General features: G+C 43.5%; 1 protein-coding gene across 7 annotated transcripts in view; it reads left to right on the top strand.

The window, feature by feature from the left end:
- MARK2 (microtubule affinity regulating kinase 2) overlaps nt 1-24,244 on the top strand; it is a 2,737,523-nt gene that overhangs the window by 942,820 nt on the left and 1,770,459 nt on the right. For all 7 annotated transcript variants that reach the window (XM_044075616.1, XM_044075618.1, XM_044075619.1 and 4 more), the window contains exon 5: nt 18,905-18,970. In XM_044075616.1, the coding sequence (XP_043931551.1) occupies nt 18,905-18,970 (66 nt within the window). The remainder of the gene's footprint in view (nt 1-18,904; nt 18,971-24,244) is intronic.

Raw genomic sequence — 24,244 nt, forward strand, 5'->3', positions numbered from 1 at the left:
GGTGAATGCACAAAGTCCATAAATGTGTTTGCATTTCAAGTATATGTAATATGTATACACATACAAAATATACTTATTTGGTACTTGCTTGTGTTTAAAATATAGTAAATAAATAAATGGTGAATACATAAATAAGTAAATTATTAAGTAAAGGTGTGCATATATATCTCACTCTCTCTGTATTTTCTCTCTATTTATGTGTGTGTGTGTATATATGTGCGCACCCACCCCTACCCAGCATTACTTAAGTTAAAATTCCAAATAAATAAATAACCATGGCTTAGTTGATCATTAAAGTGCTATGCAACTACTATAAATACTAGAAAGTATATATAATTGGGAGTGTTTGATATATAAATACATAGATAAATAATAATTATTAATTAATAATTAAACAAGTGAATAAAAGTGAATACACAATATATGTTAAAATCTAAAATGTCAATAAATAACTATTGTTAATTAATATAAATATAAATACACTTGTAAATATAAATATTTTAACATATAATATAAAGTAATAAATATAAATATAAATATAGATGTGTATTATATGTTGTAAAATATAAAGTGTAAAATTAATTGTTCACAGTTTATAAAAACATTGCTATGACTTAATTAAATACAATAAAACTATAACCCACATGTTTTCCTTCCTGTTATTATCCACTCTTTTTTATTTTTGGATCTGTAGCTAGGATCTTGAGTGCTGGTGTCATACAGATATGGTCATTTAATCCTTTTCCACAGCTTGCATCCAGCCGTAATTGCCAACTTCAGTGGTACCTTAAAAGTTTATGGAGTCAGCACTGTCACAGTCTGGAAACAATGATTCCCCTCATTCCCTGCCTACAACAGGAGTTTCTTTGGTGGGCAGAGACATGTCACCAAAACAAGGGACTGTCATTCACTCTACCCCCTACCATCCAAACCCTAACTACAGACGCATCAGACTATGCTTGGGGGGGCCCACCTGGCGGAGAGATGCATTCAGGGCAAATGGAGCCCAAACCAAATGCATCTGCATATAAACCAGAAAGAGATGCTAGCTGTTCAGAATGCTCTGACAGACTTCAAGGACTTACTTCATCCAGGACAACTACTAATAAAGACGGACAACACCACAGTTATGTGGTACATAAACAAGCAGGGGGATACACATTCCTACCCCTTTTGCAGACTAGCCATGGCCTTGTGGAACACAGCCTTGATTTACCAAATACATCTTCAAGCTCAATTCGTGCCAGGAAAACAAAATACTCTGGCAGACGACCTAAGCGGAAATCTTATGAACCCGCACAAATGGAAACTGGATCCACAAATCTTCAGCATGTTAACACAGAAATGGGGGAGCCCAGACATAGATCTATTTGCTTCTCCCCAAATTTTTCAGTTGGACAAATTCTGCACATGATCTCATCACAGAAAAGCATGGAAAGTGGATGCCCTCTTCTTCAGCTGGAAAAACCTATCAGTCTATGCCTTTCCCCCTCTGCCTCTACTCTCCAAGGTCTTACTAAAAGTCGGGAAAAAACAAAAATGTTCCTAGTTGCTCCGGACTGGCCTCTCCAGCACTGGTGCCCATTTCTAAGGAATATGTCTCAACTTCCTCCATGGTACTTGCCTCAAATACCTCATCTACTGTCTCAATAGATCGATCAAATTCTGCACACTCCGCTCCAAACTCTGAGTCTTGCAGCATGGCTGATCAATTAATTATTCAAACACCACCTCTCAGTAAATCTGTGATGGATGTCATTTTGGAAGCAAGAAGGCCTAATACTAGAAAATCTTATGCTGATAAATGGAAGAGATTCTGTGCTTGAATCCAAGCACAAGGAGCAGACTCAAAGTCCAATATTCCTCAGATTTTACAATATTTGACTGAGATGCTTGACAAGGGCCTGTCTTTTTCAATAAAAATCCATGCCTCTGCCATCTCGGCTCATTACAACACAGAGCTTCCCCTCTTTTCTCATCCTCTTCCTAAACAGTATCTTAGAGGGGCCAAAAATTTAAGGCCTCCCAGAAGATCACCAACTCCTGCATGGGACCTCAATTTTGTGCTGGAAAAAACTCACCCTGCCTACTTTTGAACCAGCAGCTACTGCGGATATAAAATTTCTATCTTGGAAAACAGCTTTTCTCTTGGCTGTCGCTTCAGCAAGAAGGGTTTCAGAACTGCAGGCTCTCATGGCAGTGGAGCCTTATGTTATATTTTACCCGGACAAGGTGTCCTTCAGGACCGGTCCTTTTATGCCTAAGGTGGTACCCAATGTGGCTCTTAACCAGACTATTCACTTGCCAACATTTTACCCTAATCCGCAGAACAAGGGGGAGCAGATTTTGCATTCATTGGACGTACACAGACAACTAATATTCTACTTAAACAGGACCAAATCTCTAAGAAAGTCTGAGCAGTTACTGGTAGCATTTGATGCAGGGTCAGAGGGGAAGGCTATATCAAAGTAGACTATTTCAAAGTGGATAAGCCACTGCATTCATTTCTGCTACTTGCACCATGGTAAACCTGTGCCCCTGGGGATAAGATCACTTTCCACCAGGGCTGCCTCTACTTCAGCAGCTTTTCTCAGAGGGGCTCCAACCAATGACATTCTAGAAGCCGCTATTTGGAGCTCTGTTCATAACCTTCACAAAGCATTATCATTTGCCTCTCTTCTCCAAATCCAGGGCAGGCTTTGCCACTGCAGTTTTGCAGGGCCTTATAGCTGCTCCTAATGCTATTTACTTCCATCCTCCTATCCATAGCTCTGGGATTCTACCCAAATGTAATGACTCTGCAACAGTGAAACACGAAGAACATAGTACAGTTGTGTACACTTACCATAAATGTAGATGTTCAAGTGTATTCATTGTTGCAGTCCAGATTACCCATCCGCCAACCCCCTTTCTATACCTTTTCTTTCCTTCACTGTACACTAAAGCCTTTGTGGTGTATTTGCTTTTAGATGAAAGTAAAGTTTATGTTGCTAAAAGTGCATATGCATATATATATATATATGTGTGTATATATATGTGTATATATATATATATTTTTTTTTTCTTTTGCAGCCCATTTGGGGGGCACCTGACATCCGGGGCAAGAAAAACTGAATAAAATGGCATTGGCTGCATGTTTTATACCCCCGACGACCTGACATCATAGAAGAGGAGACCGCAACCTACGCAGGACCCAAGACTCTGTTATTCAGGCCAACTGAGGGCAACCTGCCAGCAGATTACCCAAATGTAATGACTGCAACAGTGAATACACTCAAACATCTACATTTATGGTAAGTGTACACAACTGTACTTTGTCCTGAATACCAGAGGCTTAGTATTTCTGCGTCGGTTGCTTTCACTCCAGGACTGACGTCAGGTAGTCAGTGGTATAAAAACAGGCAGCTGACGCCATTACATCAGTCTTTCTTGCCGAGGAGCCTGAAGCAGAAGCAGTTCGCTCGAGTGCTGGTTGGCCGCTACCTGAGTTTTCATTTCTGAACTGAAGTTGAAGTCCTCTAATGCTAAGTACCCCATTGGGAGTACTTTTTTCTTGCTCAAACCAATGTCAGAAAAAGTTAACAGTTGTCTCGCCTGTGGAAAGCAAATACTACACCGAGACTTTCATTCTTACTGTGTCACTTGCTTAGGCTGAGACCACGACGTCCTCCACTGTCGCTTCTGTGCTTTGTTTAACGCTAGAACTATATGTTGTCGGGCTGTTATTGTAGCTAGATATTTTCTCTCTCAGTCCTCGAATTCCGATATGGCTTCCGTAAGCCATTCGACAACTGATCTTTTGAAAAAACGTTAGGATAAAGACGGAGACCACACAGGTCCAAAATTGCCAACAATGCTTTTGTTAAGCTAGTAGTCAGTTCCCTGGTCGTCAGTGAGGTGCTTTCGCAGCCCCTGAGGCCCACTTCTCTTGATTTGCAGGCCGCTACCGACACCCTTTCGGTGTCCGGTATGCTGCGAGACTCTTCCTTGACGAAGGATCCTACAGATGTCTCTACCTTGAATGGGTCCAGAGCCGCTGAGCAGGCACCGGCTTCCGAGGAAGTACTTTGCACTACTGATACTTGACACAGACCGACGATGACTTTCGCGTCTACAGTTCTTTCGAAAACTACAGAGTTTCTGAGGCCCAGAGTACACACAACACCCAAAAAACTGACGACCCAAGCTCAGGAGCCTGCTTCCTTGCCTCATAATGCTTAAAATGGTGGAAGACCTTATAATGCTCATTAGGGGAAGCCAGGGTCCCCAGTAGTTTTATCTGAACAGGAGTCCGATGACTCTGATGCATCTGAATATCAAGATATGCAACCCCCTCTCGGCTTATGAGGATTCTGATGCAGAGGAATCCATCCCTCCAGCCTCTCCACCCATGGACTTTTTCTTTGGGGAAACCGTACATACTTTAAGGGAGCATTTCCAATGGGAATGTCAGAACTATTCTCAGTCAAAAAAGAGACTCGGGGAATTCTTAGGTCTTCCACAGCACAGACCTCTGGCCATTCCTTTTGTCCTGGATGTTGTGGATGATGTTTTTATGGAATCCACTCTGACCCCTGACACCTGCCCTCCTCCTCCCAGGAAATCTGACAGGTACTATAGAGTCCGTGACGCTCACAAATTTATTTTTAAAAATCCTACTGCTGACCCCAAGGTCATCTGTCAAGACCCTAAAGGAATCAAAGCAACTTCATTGAAGATTTCCACCCCCTCAGGTAGGGATTACCGAGTATTAGACAGATGGGGGTAAAAAAGAATATGCCTCTGCTACTCTTGCTGTTAGAGCATTACATTATCAGTTCCATATGCTGACATATAAGCAACATACCATGGAACTCCTTAAAGAAAAAATATCTTCTTTCCATGCTTGTGCAGAAAATAGTTACAAGAGTTAATGCATTCTGTAAGTCAAGTAACTAAGCACACCTTACACTGTGGTTTGTGACGTCCTAGAAGCATCTTGCAGGGCAGCAGTCACTGGTTCTGTACTTAGAAGGCATGCTTGGCTTAAGGAAAAGACCTTGCCAGACCATGGCAAATCCAAATTACTGGACGCACCCTTGCACAAAGACAGCTTATTTGGCACCAAGGCAGAAGAGGTCTTAAAGATGGTAGAAAAAGCTAAATCTCTGCAGACAGACTTCTTACAGGTCCAGCCACTGAGGTTCAGTTGGCATTGCTCCTCCAAGCACTGGTCCTTTCCTGCCCCCCAGGTCAGCTCAGCCCAGACCCAGGGTAAGCAGGCCCCCTAGACAACAGCCCCAGGGAATGCAGAGATTTAAACAATGGAGATGTCCTTCAAGGATGCATCTGCAGTCCTTACAAATGGGTTGTCCTGTCGTCAGGCAGCCCTTCGGTCGGCCGGATTCCAAAGTCTGAGTCTGGCCTCGGCTGGTGTCGCACTTCACCCGACGTCATAGCTGCAGTTATTCGGGTATAAAGGCATCAGCCGACGCCATCTTCCTCCGTCTTTCTTGCCGCGTGGCACCCGAAGCAGAAGCTGTTCGCAAGTGCCGGTCGGTCAGAACCAGAGATTACTACTACTACCGAATACTTCTACTACCGAAGACTTCTAAAAAGCTAAGTACCCCGTTGGGGACTCTTTCTTGCCTCAGCCGATGTCAGAAAAAGTGAATAACTGTTTAACTTGTGGGAAACAAATACCTCATAAAGATTTCCACTCTTACTGCTTACCTTGTTTAGGCCCAGACCACAACGTAGCAACTTGTCTAGCCTGTGCTTCTTTTAACCGACGGACGCTTAGACGTCGGTCGGAATTTGCTGAGGAGTTTTTCGGCACCGCTTTTGCTTACATTATGCCGTCAGATCCTCCGACTACGCAAATATCTAAAAAGCGCAAGGAAAAGGACCGACACTCGCGGTCCGCGGTTTCGGCCGAAACCGCGGTAAAGCCAACTGCGAGTGTCTCTGTTTCGGCTGAAACCGAGCTCGCGGTTCTTCCTTCAGCCGAAAGCTTATCTTCTACCGAGGCCTCAGCCAACCTCGTGGAATCGGCTACTGAAACCACACCTGCTCTTGCAGGTTCCCAGGATTTATCTGATACTATCCCCTTGGATATTTCAACTCCTGCACGTGGAGCTGCTAGGCCTCCTGCAGCCATGTCAATTAAGGCCTTTGCCAGGGCCAAAGCAGCTAAATCTACCAAAAATGTGCCTGCTAAGACCCCCTCTCACAGGCCTAGCTCTAGTTCACAAATGCTTAGTCTAGCAGAGGATCTCATTTCTTTAATCCGGGGATCCCAACCTCACCCAGACAGGGCCTCTCACCCACCTCCAGAGAAGAGGCCTAGAGCAGAGCCCCCTGAGCCAGTTTCTACTGATGACTCCTCTGATGATTCAGATAATTCTAACCCTCCAGAGGGCCCTTTCTCCCCTTATGAAGACTCTGATGCTGAAGAGTCCATTCCTTCTGCCTCTCCGCCTGAGGAATTTTCCTTTGGGGAAACCTTGCATGCTATGAGGGAACAATTTCAGTGGCAGGGCCAGGATTTTTCAGACTCTAGAAAAAGGCTTAGAACCTTTCTACATTTACCACAGCATAGGCCTTTAGCCATCCCTCCAGTTCTTACTGTTGTGGATGATGCATTTAATGATGCTTGTACTGCTCCTGATTCACTTCCTCCGGCCCCTGCTAAGCCCGATCGGTACTACAGGGTCCCAGACACACATTATCATTTGTATAAGGCTCCTTTTGCAGATCCCGAAACTATCTCACAGGGACCTAAGGCAGTAGCAGCTACCTCTACCAAAAACCCCCTTCCCTCTGAAAGGGAATCCAGGGCCTTAGAGAGATGGGGTAAAAAGGTTTACACTTCTGCTACTCTTTCAGCTAGGGCCTTGAACTGTCAATTCCACATGATTCAGTATCAAGAATTTATGTTAGACCAGTTAACTAAACAGCTGTCCTCAGACGAACCATTAGACAAAAAATCAGTTCAGGATATGGTACATAACATTCAGCAGGTCAGTAATCATTCCTTAAAATGCGGCTATGATGCACTGGAGGCTTCCTTTAGATCAGCCATGACTGGCACAGTGATCAGAAGACATGCATGGTTAAAAGAACAGGCCTTACCAGACCATGTCAAATCAAAGCTACTCGATGCTCCCATGGACAAGATCAATTTGTTTGGCTCTCCTGCACAACAGGTGCTGAAGAAGATGGAAGAGAAGGCAAAATCTGTCCAGACAGTCAAAGATTTCTTACAGGTCCAACCTCCAAGGTTTAGCAGGAATTGGCCCTCCAAGAATTGGTCCTTTCCAGACACCTCCAGAGCTCAGAGAGGCAGGAATAGGCGCTCAAGAGGCAGATGTCAATCCAGAGGTGCCTACAGGGGACGTCAGTGGCAGGCAAACAACCAGCGAGGTACAGCCACAGATACAGCCACCACCACTACTACAGGACAATCACAGTGACTTGGCTCTGGCACCGCCTACCAGGGAACAACTAGAAGCACCCTTAGGCGGGAAACTAGCCCTATTTTCAGTGAACTGGCATTACATCACAAGAGACAAGTGGATTTTGCAGACAATGGACCAAGGTTACAGGTTTCACTTCCATACTCTTCCAAGGAAAAGAGGAATGCCAAACCTACCTCCAAATCAAAAGACAGAAGCTCTAAAACAAATAACTCCATTACTAAGGATGAGAGCCGTAGAAAAGGTACCACCTATGGAGCAAGGACAAGGATTTTACTCCAGGCTCTTCCTGGTACCAAGAAAAGAAAACCAATGGAGGCCTATTCTCGACCTGTCTGCTTTAAACACATATCTCATTGTCCCAAAATTCAAAATGCTGACCCTACACCAACTTCTTCCCATGTTGGGCAAGGAGTCTTGGTTGGTAACTCTAGATCTCAAGGAGGCATACCTGCACGTCCCCATACGACCAAATTGCAGAAGATACCTCAGATTTCTTGCAGGATCAGAGCATTATCAATTCTCAGCATTGACCTTTGGCTTATCTACTGCGCCCAGAGTGTTCACGAAATGCCTGGCATCAGTAATTGCTCATTGCAGGCTTCAGGGAATACAAATCTACCCTTACCTGGACGACTGCCTGTTGCAAGCGGACAACAAAAACAAGCTAGCAGAAGACCAAAAAAGGGTCATTCATCTACTACAAGCCCTGGGATACACAGTCAATATAAAAAAGTCAAGACTGATACCATCCCAAAGGATAACCTTTTTGGGTGCAGAGCTGGACACATCAAAACAAATGGCATTCCTAACAGTAGAAAAACAGGAGCAACTACCTCTCTACTTCTTGGCATTAACAAAACAGAACCAGCTAACAGCAAGAAAAGTCCTGCAAGCCTTGGGGTTCATGGCATCCTGCATAATATTGGTCCCACATGCCAGGCTGCATATGAGAAAGTTACAGTGGTACCTAAGGAATTTATGGTCTCAGCACAAGCACAGCCTAGAAACCCAAATTCCAATAATCCCATGCCTGAAGCAAGAATTCCAATGGTGGGCTCAGGCCTGTCAATCAAACAAAGGACTGCCCTTCCACAACACTCAACCAAGCCAGACCGTCACAACGGACGCCTCAGACCTCGGTTGGGGGGCACACATGCTAGACAAGTGCATACAAGGCCTATGGACTCAAGACCAGCTGCGCCTACACATAAATCAAAAGGAAATGCTGGCAGTAAAACTGGCAATTCAGACCATTTCTTCGACAAGGTCCACTGTTGATAAGGACAGACAACACCACAGTTATGTGGTACATCAACAAACAGGGAGGCACACATTCGTACCCTCTATGCCGGATGGCAATGGACCTCTGGAATGTGGCCCTGAGCTTCAACATTCAGTTACAAGCAATTTTTGTGCCAGGAAAAGAAAACATTCTAGCAGACATTCTGAGCAGAACTACCACGGATGCCCACGAATGGATGCTGCATCCGGACATCTTCAAGACCATTACAAGAAAATGGGGACTACCAGAAATAGACTTATTTGCATCCCCACACAATCACCAGCTGAAGAAATTCTGCACAAGGACGTACCACCCACTTGCTTGGAAAGTGGACTCCCTATCCTTCAGTTGGAAAAACCTGACAGCATATGCATTCCCACCACTTCCTTTGATGCACAAGGTGCTATTGAAGATCAAAGAGGACCGTCCAAGGATCATCTTGATAGCTCCAGACTGGCCAAGGCAACATTGGTACCCATTACTGAGGAGCATGTCACGGGAACAAATATGGCCTCTGCCCCTAGTTCCCTTACTGTTAACACAGAACAACAACACCCTGCATCCAAACCTGAAAACACTGCAGCTGACTGCCTGGAACATTGCATAACACCAAATAACCCAAATTTATCCCAGAGGGTTAAAGACATTATCTTGGAGGCTCACAGACCCTCAACAAGAAAAAAATATTCAGCAAAGTGGAAAAGATATCACATTTGGAGTACTACAAAAGGGGAAAATGTGTCACTGGTAAACATAGCCAACATCCTGGAATACTTGGCAGAGCTCTTCCACAACGGCCTGTCCTATTCCTCCATTAAGATTCATGCATCAGCTATTTCAGCAGAATACAACTGGGATCCTCCAGTCTTCTCACATCCTCTGCTCAGGCAGTTTCTGAGAGGAATTAAAAATGTTAAACCACCAAGGAAGCCACCATTGCCAGCATGGGACTTGAACTTTGTGCTAGAAAAGTTGACACTCCCTCCTTTCGAACCAGCAGCAACAGCAGAATTACAATACTTATCATGGAAAACTGCTTCTCTGCTTGCAATCACTTCAGCAAGAAGGGTATCGGAACTACAGGCATTAATGGCAGTACAGCCTTTCCTGATCTTCCATCAAGATAGTGTCCATGAGAACAAACCCTACTTTTATGCCAAAGGTGGTCTCCAGGGTATCTTTAAATCAAGCTATCCACCTACCTACTTTCTTCCCCAACCCACAGAACAGGGGAGAAAGACTGTTACATACCTTGGATGTACATAGACAGTTACGCTACTACCTGGACAGGACCAAGGGCAATAGAAAAACTGACCAGCTACTGGTAGCATATGCAACAGGAATGGAAGGAAAAGCAATTTCAAAACAGACAATCTCTAAGTGGATAGGAAATTGCATTAGATTTTGTTACTCCTACCATGGGAAGAAAACTCCAGAAGACATCAGGCCTCACTCTACAAGGGCTACAGCCACTACCACAGCCTTTCTACGAGGAGTGGCTACCAAAGACATTTTAGAGGCTGCTACTTGGAGCTCCGTGCATACATTTGCCAAGCATTATAATTTACCTTTATACTCCAGATCCCGAGCAGGTTTTGCCACTGCTGTTTTGCAAGGGATCTTAACTACACCATAATCTTTTTTCTCCTCCTCCCCCAGTTTGTCTATGGTATTCTACCCATTTGTAAGGACTGCAGATGCATCCTTGAAGGACATAGTACAGTTTTGTACCTACCATAAATGTAGATGCCCGATAGGCATGCATCTGCAGTCAGGATTACCCACCCACCTTCCCCTCTGTGGTACTCCTAGGGTATTTGCCCATCTTTTAGCTGGCTGGGGGAATCTGTTATGGTGTATTTGTTTGTACATATGTACATACATGCTTATTTTTTGTTTGCTCTCTACTATTTGGAAGCATTTGCATTTATCCAAATTTAGCCTTCCTAGAGGGCACCTGGCATCTGGGGCAAGAAACACTGAGGAAGATGGCGTCGGCTGATGCCTTTATACCCGAATAACTGCAGCTATGACGTCGGGTGAAGTGCGACAGCAGCCGAGGCCAGACCCAGACTTTGGAATCCAGCCGACCGAAGGGCTGCCTGACGACAGGACAACCCATTTGTAAGGACTGCAGATGCATGCCTATCGGACATCTACATTTATGGTAGGTACAAAACTGTACTTTCCTCCTCCTCCTCAAAACCAGGGAGTGCAAAGCCACCCCCTTATGGTAAGAGCTCACAATGACTTTACACTTCCACCCCCTCCCTCTGCCCACCTGGACTTGCCCCAAGGAGGAAAACACTCCTTCCACGCAAGCAACTGGGCCACCATCACCAACTACCGCTGGGTCCTCAACATAGTGTCCCAGGGATACAGATTTTATTTCCACACTCTGCCAACCCCGAAAGGGTTCCCAAATCTTCCCCCAAACCAGTTGGCAGAGGCCAAAATGCAATTCCTTTCCTTCCTCTCTAGGAGGGCAATAGAGCATGTTCCTGCAGAACAGATAGGCCAAGATTTCTACTCCAAACTCTTCCTGGTACCCAGGAAAGAGGGCACATGGCAACCCATCCTCAATATATCCATTCTAAACACATTTCTGGTGATACCAAAATTCAAAATGCTCACTATCCAGCAGCTTCTTCCTGTGCTTTCCAAGGATGCCTGATTTGCCACCCTAGACCTAAAAGAGGCCTACCTACACATCCCAATCAGGAAATACCTACATTTCGGAGCAGGATCACTGCACTTTCAGTTCTCTGCGCTTTCCTTTGGCTTTTCCACTGCTTCCAGAGTTTTCACAAAATGTCTGGCTCCTGCTATTGCTTTTTGCAGACAAAAAAAATATTCAAATTTACCCATACTTAGATGACTGCCTGATTCAGGCAGACAGTCAGGAAAAACTGCTAAAGCACCTGACCTTTGCAAAGGAACTGCTGACCTCCCTGGGGTATACTATCAATGAAAAAAAATCCAAACTAGTACCCACACAAAAATATTGTATTCCTGGGAGCAAGCCTGGACACAGCATCCCAGATGCCATTCCTTACACCAGAAAAACAAACCTACCTGGCCAGCCTACTTCTCTCAGCTAGTCACCAGAACCCAGTTATTCGCAAGGAAAATCCTGCAAGCTCTAGGGTTCATGGCTTCTTGTATTCTACTCATTCCGTATGCCAGACTGCACATGAAGAAACTACAATGGTATGTAAAAAGCCTTTGGTGTCAGCACTCTCAAGACTTGGAAACTCTTAATACCACTGATACCTTGTCTAAGGAAAGATTTCATTTGGTGGGCAGCAGCATGCTACCACAACAAGGGACTTCCCTTCTCTCAACGCCACGCCACCCAGACCCTCACATCAGACTATGCCTGGGGTGCACACCTGGACGGCAGGTGCATTCAGGGCCATTGAAGCCCAAATCAAATACATCTGCACATCAACCAAAAAGAGATGTTAGCTGTTCAGCACTCTCTGACAGCTATCAGACCCCTACTCTCCCCGGGGCATCTAGTGATCAAAATAGACAACACCACGGTGATGTGGTACATCAACAAGCAGGGAGGGATTCATTCTTACCCCCTGTACAGTCTCCCCATGACCCTTTGGCACACGGCTTCAGCCATGCAGCTACACCTGTTAGCACAATTCTTGCCAGGCTGTCTAAACTCTCTGGCAGACAACTTAATCAGAAACCTGCTAGACCCACACGAGTGGCAGCTAGACCACAGAATCTTCACCCGTGTAACCCAGAAATGGGGCACCCTGAAGGTAGACCTCTTTGCCTCCCACTCTAATCATCAGCTAAGCAAATTCTGCACCAGAGAACCTCACAGCAAGGCCTGGAAAGTGGGTGCTCTATCCTTCCAGTGGGTAAACCTCTTTGTCAATGCATTTCCCCCTCTACCACTCATTTCAAGGGTACTGCTCAAAATAAGGGAGGAAAAACCGAGGGCAATCCTGATTGCCCCAGACTGGCCATGCCAGCATGGATACCCACTGCTGTGCAGCCTGTCACCCCTGCCACCATGGCACCTACCTCAGATCCCAACACTCCTGACCCAGATGAATGGAGAATTCATGCATCCCCAATTGCAGACCCTCAACCTGGCAGCCTGGCTTATTCCCTGACCTCTCCTTAAGCTGCCAGCGTTAGCAAACAATTCCTAGATGTTATATGTGAGGCCAGGTGCCCCAGCACTAGAAAATCCTATGCTGGCAAGTGGAAAAGGTTTTTGCATCTAGATCCAAGCTGAGGGAGCCAGAACGGCACAGCCCTCCCTGCCTCTCATCCTGGATTACCTGGCAGACCTACTACAGAGGGGTCTATCCTCCTCTTCTATCAAAATTCATGCCTCTGCCATCTCTGCTCATTACAGCACAGATCCACCTCTCTTCTCACACCCTCTCATCAAACAGTTCCTAAGAGGGGCTAACAAGGCCGCCCAGAAGAGCTCCTACCCCAGCTTTGGACCTTAACTTTGTGTTGGAAAAGCTCACTCTACCCCCATTTGAACCTGCAGCTTCAGCAGAGTTAAAAATTTCTCTCTTGGAAGACAGCCTTGCTTCTGGCCATCATTTCAGCTAGAAGAGTATCAGAGCTACAAGCACTCATGGCTTTAGAGCCCTTCATCATTTTCCATGCTGACAAGGTCTCCCTCAGGACTAATCAGTCCTTCATGCCTAAAGTGGTGTCCAGTGTGGCTCTCAACCAATCCATTCATTATGCCCATCTTTTTCCCTAACCCAGAAAACAAGGGGGAAAGGATATTCTGCACTCTCTAGATGTGCACAGACAGCTCAGATTCTATCTGGACAGGACTAAATATTTTAGAAAAAATGATCAATTTGCTAGTCAGCTTCGCAGCAGGGGCAGAGGGCAAGGGCATATCCAAACAATCAATCTCCAAATGTATAGCACACTGCATCCATTTCTGCTACAAACAGAATGGGAAACCACCCCCAAAGGGGGTCAGGACACATTCCACCAGGGCAACTTCCACCTCTGCAGCTTTTCTCAGAGGGGTCCCCACCAGGGACATCCTGGAGGCTGCAACATGGACATCTGTTCATACATTCACCAAGCATTGCCACCTGCCTATGTTCTCCAAATCCAGGGCAGGCTTTGCCACTGCAGTCCTGCAGGGCATCCTAGCTAGCTCCCAGTTTTCTTGACTGCCTCCACCCTTTTCTTCAGCTTTGGAAATCAACCCAAATGTGATGACTGCAACAGTGAAACATGAAGAACATAGTACATAAATGTAGATGTTCGAATGTATTCACTGTTGCAGTCGTGCCCCCCCCCCCCCCATCCTCCTTGTCTCTCTCTCTCTCCTCTCTCCTTACAGGGAATGTTTGGTATTTACTTTCTACTAGTGGTGTTCTTCCACCATAACCTAGCTCCCTATTTGGAGGCTCCTGACAGGACAAGAAAAACTGATGTAATGGCGTCGGCTGCCTGATTTTATACCACTGACGACCTGATGTCAGTCCTGGAGTGACAGCAACCGACGCAGAAATACTAAGCCTCTGGTATTCGAGCCGACTGATGGCTATCCCTGGCAGGGTAACCCAAATGTGATGACTGCAACAATGAATGCACTCAAACATCTACATTTATGGTAAGTGTGCAAACTGTACTTTCCTTTAGTAGCCTTCTTGGTAAAGCTAGACTTAAAAGATGCCCATCACATTCCAATTGGCATACATTTCAGCAGTTCATGATTTGTTTGGTATCTGGCTTACATTATTAGCTTTCCTTTATCCTTTAGACTGTTTACTGTTCCAGTGGCATTTACAAAGTGCCTGCTGGGTGCCGTAATGCTTTTTGACAACTTCAAGGTATTCACATTTTTCCATATTTGGATTGACTGTCATATTTGGAAACTTTTTCCAGTTGTCAAGAGTCCTTATGAAGTGTTCACTTGAAACTCCAGACTCAGGATATTATGAACTTGTTAGATTTTGCCCTGGAAAGAGTTTTTCTTCCCCCAGACAAAGTACAGATGTTCCCAACCATTCTTACTGGATTTTTCCAGTCAAAACCATGCATCTGCCAGGGAATGTAACGTAATTCTGCAGTATGTGGCTTCTGTGATTCCCTTGGTCAGACTTCATACAGGAAAAATTCATTGGTAACTGAGGTCAGTCAGAACTCCGCATCTGTACCCTTCCTCTCTTCACAGCCCAGTTTTGGGTTTGTGAGGAAGGGAGATCCTTATAAGTAGACCGGTTCTATCATAGTCCATGTCTCCCATTCTGTTTTGTGCTTTCTCTTCAGTGTGTCAAAACAGATGCTTCCGAACCGGCATCGGGAGCTGTATCCAAAGAGGTGAAAGTGCAAGGTCTGTCTGTGGATCAAACCGGAAAGACAAAAGCATATAATGTCTGAAAAATTATGGCAATTGTAAATGTGTGAAAGCCCTAAATCATCTCTGGTCTGCAGGCTCTCTGCATGTTTTCACAGACAACACCATAGTGAGGTTGGGGGGTGGTTACTAGATCTTAAGACTTGCTATAATCGCCTGGGAGGTAGCAACTCAGCTCAGTTTGATTTTCCAGGCTTCATACATTCCATCAGCGTAAAACATTATACTAGACAAGCAAAGCAGGATTAGAACAGACCTTCACAAATGGAAACGTCAGTTGAGGGTCTTCAGAAATTGATCAACTGTGAGGAGCATTTCAAGTGCATCTGTTTGTCTCCTCTCAGAACAATGAAATTCTGCTCCAAGATTCCTAGCAAACAGTCCTGGAATACAGATGCTTTCTCATTCCCATTGACAAGAATGTTAATTTATGCTTTTCCACCTTTTCCACCTTTTCCACTAATATCCAGGGCTTTTCTAATGGGTCAGAAGGACTCACCAAATATAGTGATGGCGACTCCCTTTTGACCCAGGCAAGAGTGGTTCTCCCTTCTTTCGAAACTGGTCAAGGGCAGTTACCACAAACATCTATCTACACAAACTGAATTTGCTCAGACAAAACATGAGTTGTTTGATACTTTCCAACCTGAATGATAAAATGTTGATACCTTTCAGACACCTTTTTCTGAGTATATGTCGTTGGTACTGAAGGAGACTAAAAACCTGCTAACCTGGAAATCATATGTGTCTTAGTGGAAAAGATCTTCTAGTCGGTGGCATTCCAAGAGTCAGGACCCTTTTAAAACCAGCTACCTCTTGTTCTTGATTTGTCAGTTATTGTCCTCTGCATTTTCTTACTTTCTGTCAAGATTCTTCTCTCAACCATTTCTGTTTGTCTGCCATTGGAGTCCCCCTTTCTTTCTATTCCCAAGTCAAGTATCTTTTAAAAGGGGATTTACATATCCATGCACCTAGAAAAACCGATGGACTCCCCCTTTGGTTCCGAGTTTTGTGCTTTGGAAGCTTAGTCTCTTTCCATTTAAACCAGCTTGTCAGGCTGAATTGAGGTTGTTACCATTGAAGACTATTTTATTAATTGCTCTTATGCTAAAAGAAATGTCTGAGTTATAAGCTCTTACGCAGAGTCAAACCTACCTCATTTTTTCCAAGGGAAAACTCATCTTTTTATTTGCCGTAAGTGGTTTCAGAATTTACCTTAAACAGGTCTGTTAATCTCAGTGTCTTTTTTCCAGATCTTAAACAAGGAAAATGAATTGTAATACTTTGGATGTCCCCTGGCAGCTCATATACAACCTAGACACCTTCAGGAAAGCTAAAACTCTTTATCTCCTGTGAAGGTAAGAGAAAAGGACAATCAGTATCAAAGCAGACTATTTCTAAATATTTTTATTGTGCTATTTCTTTCCATTATTCTCATCAAAACAAGCCACTTTGTCTCAGGGAAAGGGCCCATTCCATCAAGGTTTTGGGTTCTTCTGTGGATTTCTGAAAAGGGGTGGACTCAAAGTATTCTAGAGACAGCAACTTGGTCCTATATACACACTTTTGCAAAGCAATGTAAACTGGATTCTTTTTCCAGTTCCATAGCAGGCTTTGCTAGGACCATTCTCCAGAGTCTCCTGGATTGTTAATATACTCCCTCATGTCTTTAATTTTTGAACTATGGTAATCTAATTCTAAGGTATGATAATAGTAATCAACTCGTACTGAACGCCAAAAAGATTAAACTTTTACTTTTCCTTCACAAATCTCTGGTCCACTACAAACACAAATTCACCATCACATCCCGTAACAATACAATCATTAAAGTCGAAACGCATGCTATATCATAGATGACCAAATGAAATTTGACCTTCATGTGTTTCACTGCATCAAGGAAACACATGAAAAACTAGGCTTATTGTATAGAAATAAAAAATTCCTGTCAAATGAGTCATGGCTCGCCCATGCTTACCTCCTCCCTAATCTCTTCTATAGTTCACAAATCTTAACTTACAATCTAATCTCCTCACTAAACTTGAAACTACCTATAATAAAGCAGGTAGATTTGCTTCAAACCTGCCATCTAAATATCACCACTGTCTTGCTCTCAAGACCCTAAACTGGTTAGAATTCTCTCACCATCTTCTACTTTTTCAACTTACTATCGTCCATTCTGTTCTGTACAAACCCTCCATCTGCCCTGGCATATCCTGTGTAGTCCACCTCCACACCCCACTTAGGAGCCCTGATCAATATCACCTAGAAATTTACCAACTCAAAGGTTCTTCTGGACAAAAACTTTATAGTTACTTACTGGCCATGTCCTGGAACAAGCTTCGCTTATCCCTAAGAAAAATAAACCAGGCACATGAATTCAAGAAAGCCCTAAAAGATTACCTAAATACTACCTGGACATGTTATTGTAAAAATCCCCCTGAACTCTCTACCCTATCCTACTCTTTCCTCTTTTCTCACTCTCCTGATAAGTACCTTATCTACTCCCGTTTAGCATATCATTCCTTATTCTGCTCCACTATTCTCTCCCAACCATCTTTCTCACATAACCTTCCCTTCCCATCTTGACCACTTACTAATTGCCTAATCCTTTCTCTGATCTTGTTTCCCTACCTCAGTTCCGTATAGATCACTCTTTAACTTCTCATTAAATCTCCCTTACTGACAACTGTCTTCATTATTTTTTGTTTTAACTCTCATTTATCAGTAGGATTTTTTTTTTCTTTGGACATTATTGCATCTGTGATTCCTGTTTATGTAATTATCTTCATTTAAACTATGACACTAGGCTATTATCTTCATTTAAACTATGACACTAGGCTGGATTTTTACTGCTCTTTGTACCTCTGTCCAAACAAAAATCTTTGTAAAATAGAAGTGTCACAATGTGTTGCACCTGTAATGTTCGAATATAATATTATTGTATTTACTAACTTGTAATTTACTGTGGATCTTTTCTCACAGGGCCTCTGCTGAAAAAGGGCTTTAGCTCAGACTGTCCTGGTCAACAAATGTTAAATAAGTCTGCCAAAATAGCTTAGGCTACTGCAATGGTGATCTAATGCTGAGCATAGTACAGTTGTGTATGTACACTTACCACAATTGTAGAGTTCTGATAGATCAGTGTTGCAGTTGATGTGCCCTCTTTCTAGCCCCTTTGTTTGTTTTTTGCACTGCCAGGAAGTGGACGTTTATGCTCTGTGTATATAGTTAGTCTTGTTTTACATTTCCTAACATTTTTCCTTTCTAGACTATTGCCTTTCATTTTGGGTGTGTTTTGCATACACTTTTTTGAGCAGTTAGAGCATGTGGTAGGTATCCTTTAGCTTTGATAACCTGGTCAGTTGGTTATATGCTTGGCAGGATGCGACCCATATAGCTTAGGCTACTGCAACAGTGATCTATTAAAACACCCACTATTATGTTGTTGAATTACATAGCTGTACTGTATATCAGTTGTTAGCCTGTGTGCCAGGTCATGATTATCTATGAGTTGCATAATGGTGCTCCCTACTTAGTTGTTGAGGGTGGGTGAATGAGTTTGTGGTTTACTCATTGCCAGAACTTGTAGTGTTACAAGTGTACATTTGCCCCAAGGTATGGGGGCTTCCATAAAAAGGTGTGGATTGTTGGAGATGAACACAGCCATAGAACCCATCATGGAAAGTTGTCTTTGTAGATGAGCTGGTATGGTAAGAAATTGATATTGTTTATGGCAATGTATTTATGCTATTACTTATTTGCTAACTTTTTTTTTTTGCTTTGCAGTTAAACTGTTTGAAGTTATAGAAACAGATAAAACACTTTATCTAGTAATGGAGTATGCTAGTGGAGGTAAGTACTTGTCTAGAATATGAGTATTCAGTTATAAATCATAATTGTTCTTTAATGGGACAAATAGAAAACTTGGAAGATTGCTTTGCTAAGAGGTAGTGTCATTGTTACTCAGGAAGTTAATTTTAGCTTGTTTCATGATCGAGCAAATACCTCCTCTTTGGTTCAGACATGTTTAGAACAGGAAAGGGGGGGGGGTTCATTGTTAATATGAAAAAGGTTGTGGCAATGAACATATTAAAACCCCTGTTAGATTTATCTCCAGGCTAGTTGTGTTACACCAGTGGTGCTTTCCTTGTCTGTTGGACCTTTGCAATACCCCAGAAACGTTCACAGTCTGTGCACATCCTTTATTATTAGTATATTAAAAGCTTATTTTCTCACTTATGGGGATACACAGTGAACATTTCCAAATTCCTGAACTGCACAGTTGCCCAGCTCAGTTACATAAGTTGCATTATTAGTGGTGAGATTTCTATTCCCAATTGAGAAAGAGTGCAGTCCACTCCTTTGGCTGTCACCTGTGCTCCATCCTTTACTGTTGTTCAGTCTAGTGCTCAGAATAGTTCCAAAATGTTGGTGTTTTTTTTATTTATAAAGTTTCATGAGGTGTGCAGCCATGGACTGCTGCACAAAGCTGCTTTTTCTCACTTCAGCAGCCTTTGCAGCTGTGCACTGGGTGACCTGGATACCCTGTGGTCAGTTGTTAGGCTGCCCAACATTCAGCAGTTGTCTAAGTATACTTTTGGCTACTGAGGTTTTATCATTACTCATATCATCCCACCAGCCATACCACCCCTTAAGTTGTCCAGTTTCTTCATTTATTTTTACCGTATTCAGTGGACTGTCGCACATTTTTATTGTAGCCCTACAATGTGTTTGTAGTTGACATTAAGGCTGTAATCCATAGCATATGGGTGAATGTCCTTTAACCATATGTGTGGTCTTTTAAGATCTTGTGATTGGATAGGGATGTCATAGTAGAAATTACATTGCAGTACGTTTTAGGAAATAGAAATCATAGTGGCTGTAGGAAGTGTAATCAGATTGGATCATTGCTGTGCTCATTGTAAGGATCCTTGCTGCAGTGTGATTTGTTACATATGAAATTACATTACAGATAATTGACAGTCCATCCTAAGTTTGAGCTTTGACCATCCATACTAACTTTGAACTTTCAGATGTCCTTGTATTGACCTTCTGGCATTGTACATTTTATAAAAGGGAGAAGCCCATTCCTGCTTCAGTTCTTTGTTGCTGCTGAAAATATTCAGAATTCTGTGCTGTTGGAACCTCGGAGGTGACCTCAGACCTGAATCAAGTTTCCAGTTTGGATTCTTTTCATTTATGGTTGATTTCTTTTTACTATATTGTGGTTATCTGATTAATTGTTTGAACTGGAGATCTTTCCATGGCAAAAGCCTTTGTGAAAAGTCACCAGCAGTTCTGCTTTTTTGCTAATTCTGCAGACAGATTGTCTCCTTCTGTATACATACTTTGATAGTTTGAATAAAATATTTGACTTTGTAAGATGAAGAAAGACTGTTGAAGTGAGGAGAGAGTCATTGCCTTCTCAATGCATTAACAAAATACATCCAGCTTTGGGAGAGGAGGCAGTTGGAAAGGAATTTGATCTAGGACAGGAAAATTAACCCAGCAGTGCTCAGGCCTCAAGCAGATCATATGCAACCTAATATAAAATAAAAGGAACTATTGTAGTGACACTGTCTTTTGTTTTGGAGATTGCAGCGTTCATAGTTGGGTCAGAGACCCCTCATCTAGGGATTCTAAACATTGTAAAAAGATGGATAGGAAATTGGTTATGAAAGCTTTCAAACAGTATCTGAGGCCTTTGCAATCCTACTAAGTCTTTTGAAGGCATGAATTCCTAAAACATGCAGGTTTTGTCATCCCTTAATGCTGATGCCCCCTGTATATATATTTCTGTCTGAAGTATCAGAGGTCAGTGGTAGGGTATTGTAATTTCTGTGTTTTCAGGCCTCCCAAGGTTGTGGTGCTGTAGTGGTTCATATGCACCTGCAGGTGACAGTCGGGTTTCTTGCACAGCATGGTGCCTCTCTTCCCCAGTTGGCTTTCTGTTTTTGTGCATGAATCTTCAGATCACAGGAAAGGCATGAGCTTATGGGTTTTAGACAGAAAGTCTAAACAGATCAAGCATTTCAAACTGGACTTGGTAGGCCTAATGCGTGCATCCTTTGCCCCCCTCAAGTTTTGACTGCAGACTGTTTTCGGATGACTATATGGAAGTATTGTGTAGAATCCATGTCCTGGGGTGTCTTCTACTTTTCTAACAGCGCTTCCTTCTAAGAGAAGAAGAAAGCCATCTGTGGAGCTCTCCTTTGACTCAAATGTTGCTGAAGAATATTAAGCTTGGTATTCCCAGATCCACTCAGGATACCAACTTTGAATCCTTACGTTTGTTTCCTTACTTGCTTGTGAGAATATATACTTCAGAAAAGCATTATAATTTTTACTTTTTGTGCCAATTAACAGCCTTGAGCCCATTTCTTCCTGCACAGAGGTGAAAACCAACCTGAGGGACTATCATCCAAGCAGCTGTAGAGATGGTTTGTACCGTCACTGATATCCCTGATATAAGGATGCTTTGTGGTTGATTTGGACACCTGCATCACTGTGGAGCTTCGCACATGCTTCTTCCCAGACACTGTTGAGGGTTACCATCACTGGTTTGGGATGGCAAAGTCCATGTTCCAGGTCCTGACTGTTTCTAGTACTTTGTAAACCTCTGCTTGCACGGTGATTATCATCTGAGAGAACATCACACCCAGGATGGGAGTGCCATGATTTAGTGCTGACTGCCATTCACTCCTGCCCAGCTCTTCTAAGCCATTAATTGAACTCTGGCTGTTTGTGTCTTTTGACGTTTTATCCATCTGTGCTGCAGAGCCAAGTCCTGAGAAACTTTAAAATCATTATGCATAAAATTTAAACACTGAGTTGAACTGGCCAACCTGAATAAATGCTATCTAGATCTGTGAGGAATAGAGAAATCCAATTCCACTGATATTATTCCTTTTGTTTAGTTTCCAGAGAACATGTCACCAGTGGCTGACCTTCCAGCATGGTACCTAGAAAACTAAAAAAAAAAATTACCAGGTTGAAGGCAGATGTTGCTCGTGTTTCACTGTTGCAGTCATTACATATGGGTAATCTGCTGGCAGGTTGTCCTCAGTCGGCCTGAATTCCAAAGTCTTGGGTCCTGCGTCAGCTGTCGTCGCCTCTTCCCTGATGTCAGGTCGTCAGGGGTATAAAAGAAGCAGCCAACGCCATTTTCTTCAGTCTTTCTTATCGCGTGTTGCCGGAAGCAGTTTGCAAGTGCAGGCCGACTGACTCCTGAGATTTTCAAGTTCGAATTTCAGATCCGAAGTCTTCTATAAAGCTATGTACCCCGTTGGGGAAACTTTTTTCTTGCTCCAGAACCAATGTCAGAAAAAGTTAATAATTGTATTTCTTGTGGGAAGTAAATACCTCATAAGGACTTTCATTCTTACTGTATTCCTTGCCTAGGCCCTGATCTAGGGTTGCCACCTTGCTTCACGGCTAAAACCGGAGCAAAGTCACGCCCCTCGCGTCACCAGTAACCCCGCCCACCCCAACCCCCTCTCCCGCCAACATACCTCCTATTTTGTGATGTCACGACAGCATCACTCAACGGGAACGCCCTCTTTTTTCGTTCCCGCCACCTGCTTTTGGCTGATTTACTATGCTTTTCTGTAAAAAAAAAAAAAAAAGCATAGTAAATCAGCCGATTTACAAACTCCGATAGTCTGTTTCCTTTTTGAAACAGAATACCGGAGTTTGTACAGTGTTTTCCGGACCACCGGAGAATCAGTTTGATTTCCTGATAGTCCGGAAAAAAAACGGAGGGGTGGCAAGCCTACCCTGATCATAACTTTCTGGGTTGTCGGTTTTGTGCTAGATTTAACCAACGCACTATTAAGCGTCTGTATGATTTTGCTTTAAACTACTTTGGACGCAGGTTTAATTATCCAGAAATGTCATCAGAAAGCCATCTGACTACCGGTGTTCACAAAAAATGCAAAGAAAAAGAAAGACAGTCGAGGCCCAAAACCGACGACAAAGCTTCTCCTAAGCCCGTCGCCGGTTCTCAGTGAGGTGCTTTTGCAGCCCCTGATGACCACTACTTTAGAGTCGCAGGCTGCTACCGACTCCCACGTGGAATTGGTCATGCCGGTGGAAACTCAAGGTATTGGAGCCTCGGACGCTAATCCTTCAGATGGGTGCCGCTGAGCAGGCACCGGCTTCTGAGGGTGTATTCAGACCCAAACATCTATACATTAAACCGACTTCAAAGGCAAAGACTAAAGCACCTTCAAAGGCAAAGAAGCAAACTCAAGAGCCACGTGGACAGGCCTCCATGCCCAAAAAACAGATGCTCAAAATGGCCGAAGACTTGATTACCTTGATCAGGGGTTCCCATCCCCCTCCTGATAAGCGGCCTAGGCAAGAGACTGACTATGAATCTGCAGATCAGGTTTCCATTTCTTCTGATTCCTCTTCTGATCAGGAATATTCTTTTCCCCCGTATGAGGATTCTGATGCTGAAGACTCCATACCTTCAGCTTCTCCTCCTGACGACTATTCTTTTGGGGAAACCTTACATACCATGAGAGAGCATTTCCACTGGGAGAGCCAAGATTTTTCAGAATCTAAAAAGAGGTTCAGGGATTTCTTGTTACTACCTCAGCACAAGCCACTAGCCATCCCTCCTGTGTTAGACATTGTAGATGATGTGTTTTCGGAGTCTAGCCTTACCCCTGACTCCTTGCCTCCAGCTCCTATTAGCCTGACAGATATTACAGGGTTCCTCACTCTCATAAATTCCTTTTTAAAAACCCTGCTACAGACCCAGAAACTATTTTTCAGGGTGCCAAGGGATTTAAGGCTTCCGCTGCAAAAAACCCTACCCGTTCTGACAGGGATTCTAGGGCACTGGATAGATGGGGAAAAAAGGTTTACACATCTGCTACCTTGGCTATAAGGGCCTTAAACTGTCAGTTTCATATGCTTAAATATCAGCAACATTTCATGGCATTGCTTAAACAGAAAATGTTAAACTCTGAATGTGCAGAAAACAAGGAAATGCAGGATATTTTACATGCAGCTGAACAAGTTGGAAAGCATACTTTGCAGTGTGGTTTTGATTCTTAGAGGCCTCCTGCAGGGCCGCAGTTACAGGTTCTGTAATTAGAAGGCATGCTTGGTTAAAGG

Source organism: Protopterus annectens, chromosome 6.part1 (assembly GCF_019279795.1).
Source record: "Protopterus annectens isolate FY-2018-M chromosome 6.part1, PAN1.0, whole genome shotgun sequence".
In the NCBI taxonomy this organism is placed as follows: domain Eukaryota; kingdom Metazoa; phylum Chordata; order Ceratodontiformes; family Protopteridae; genus Protopterus; species Protopterus annectens.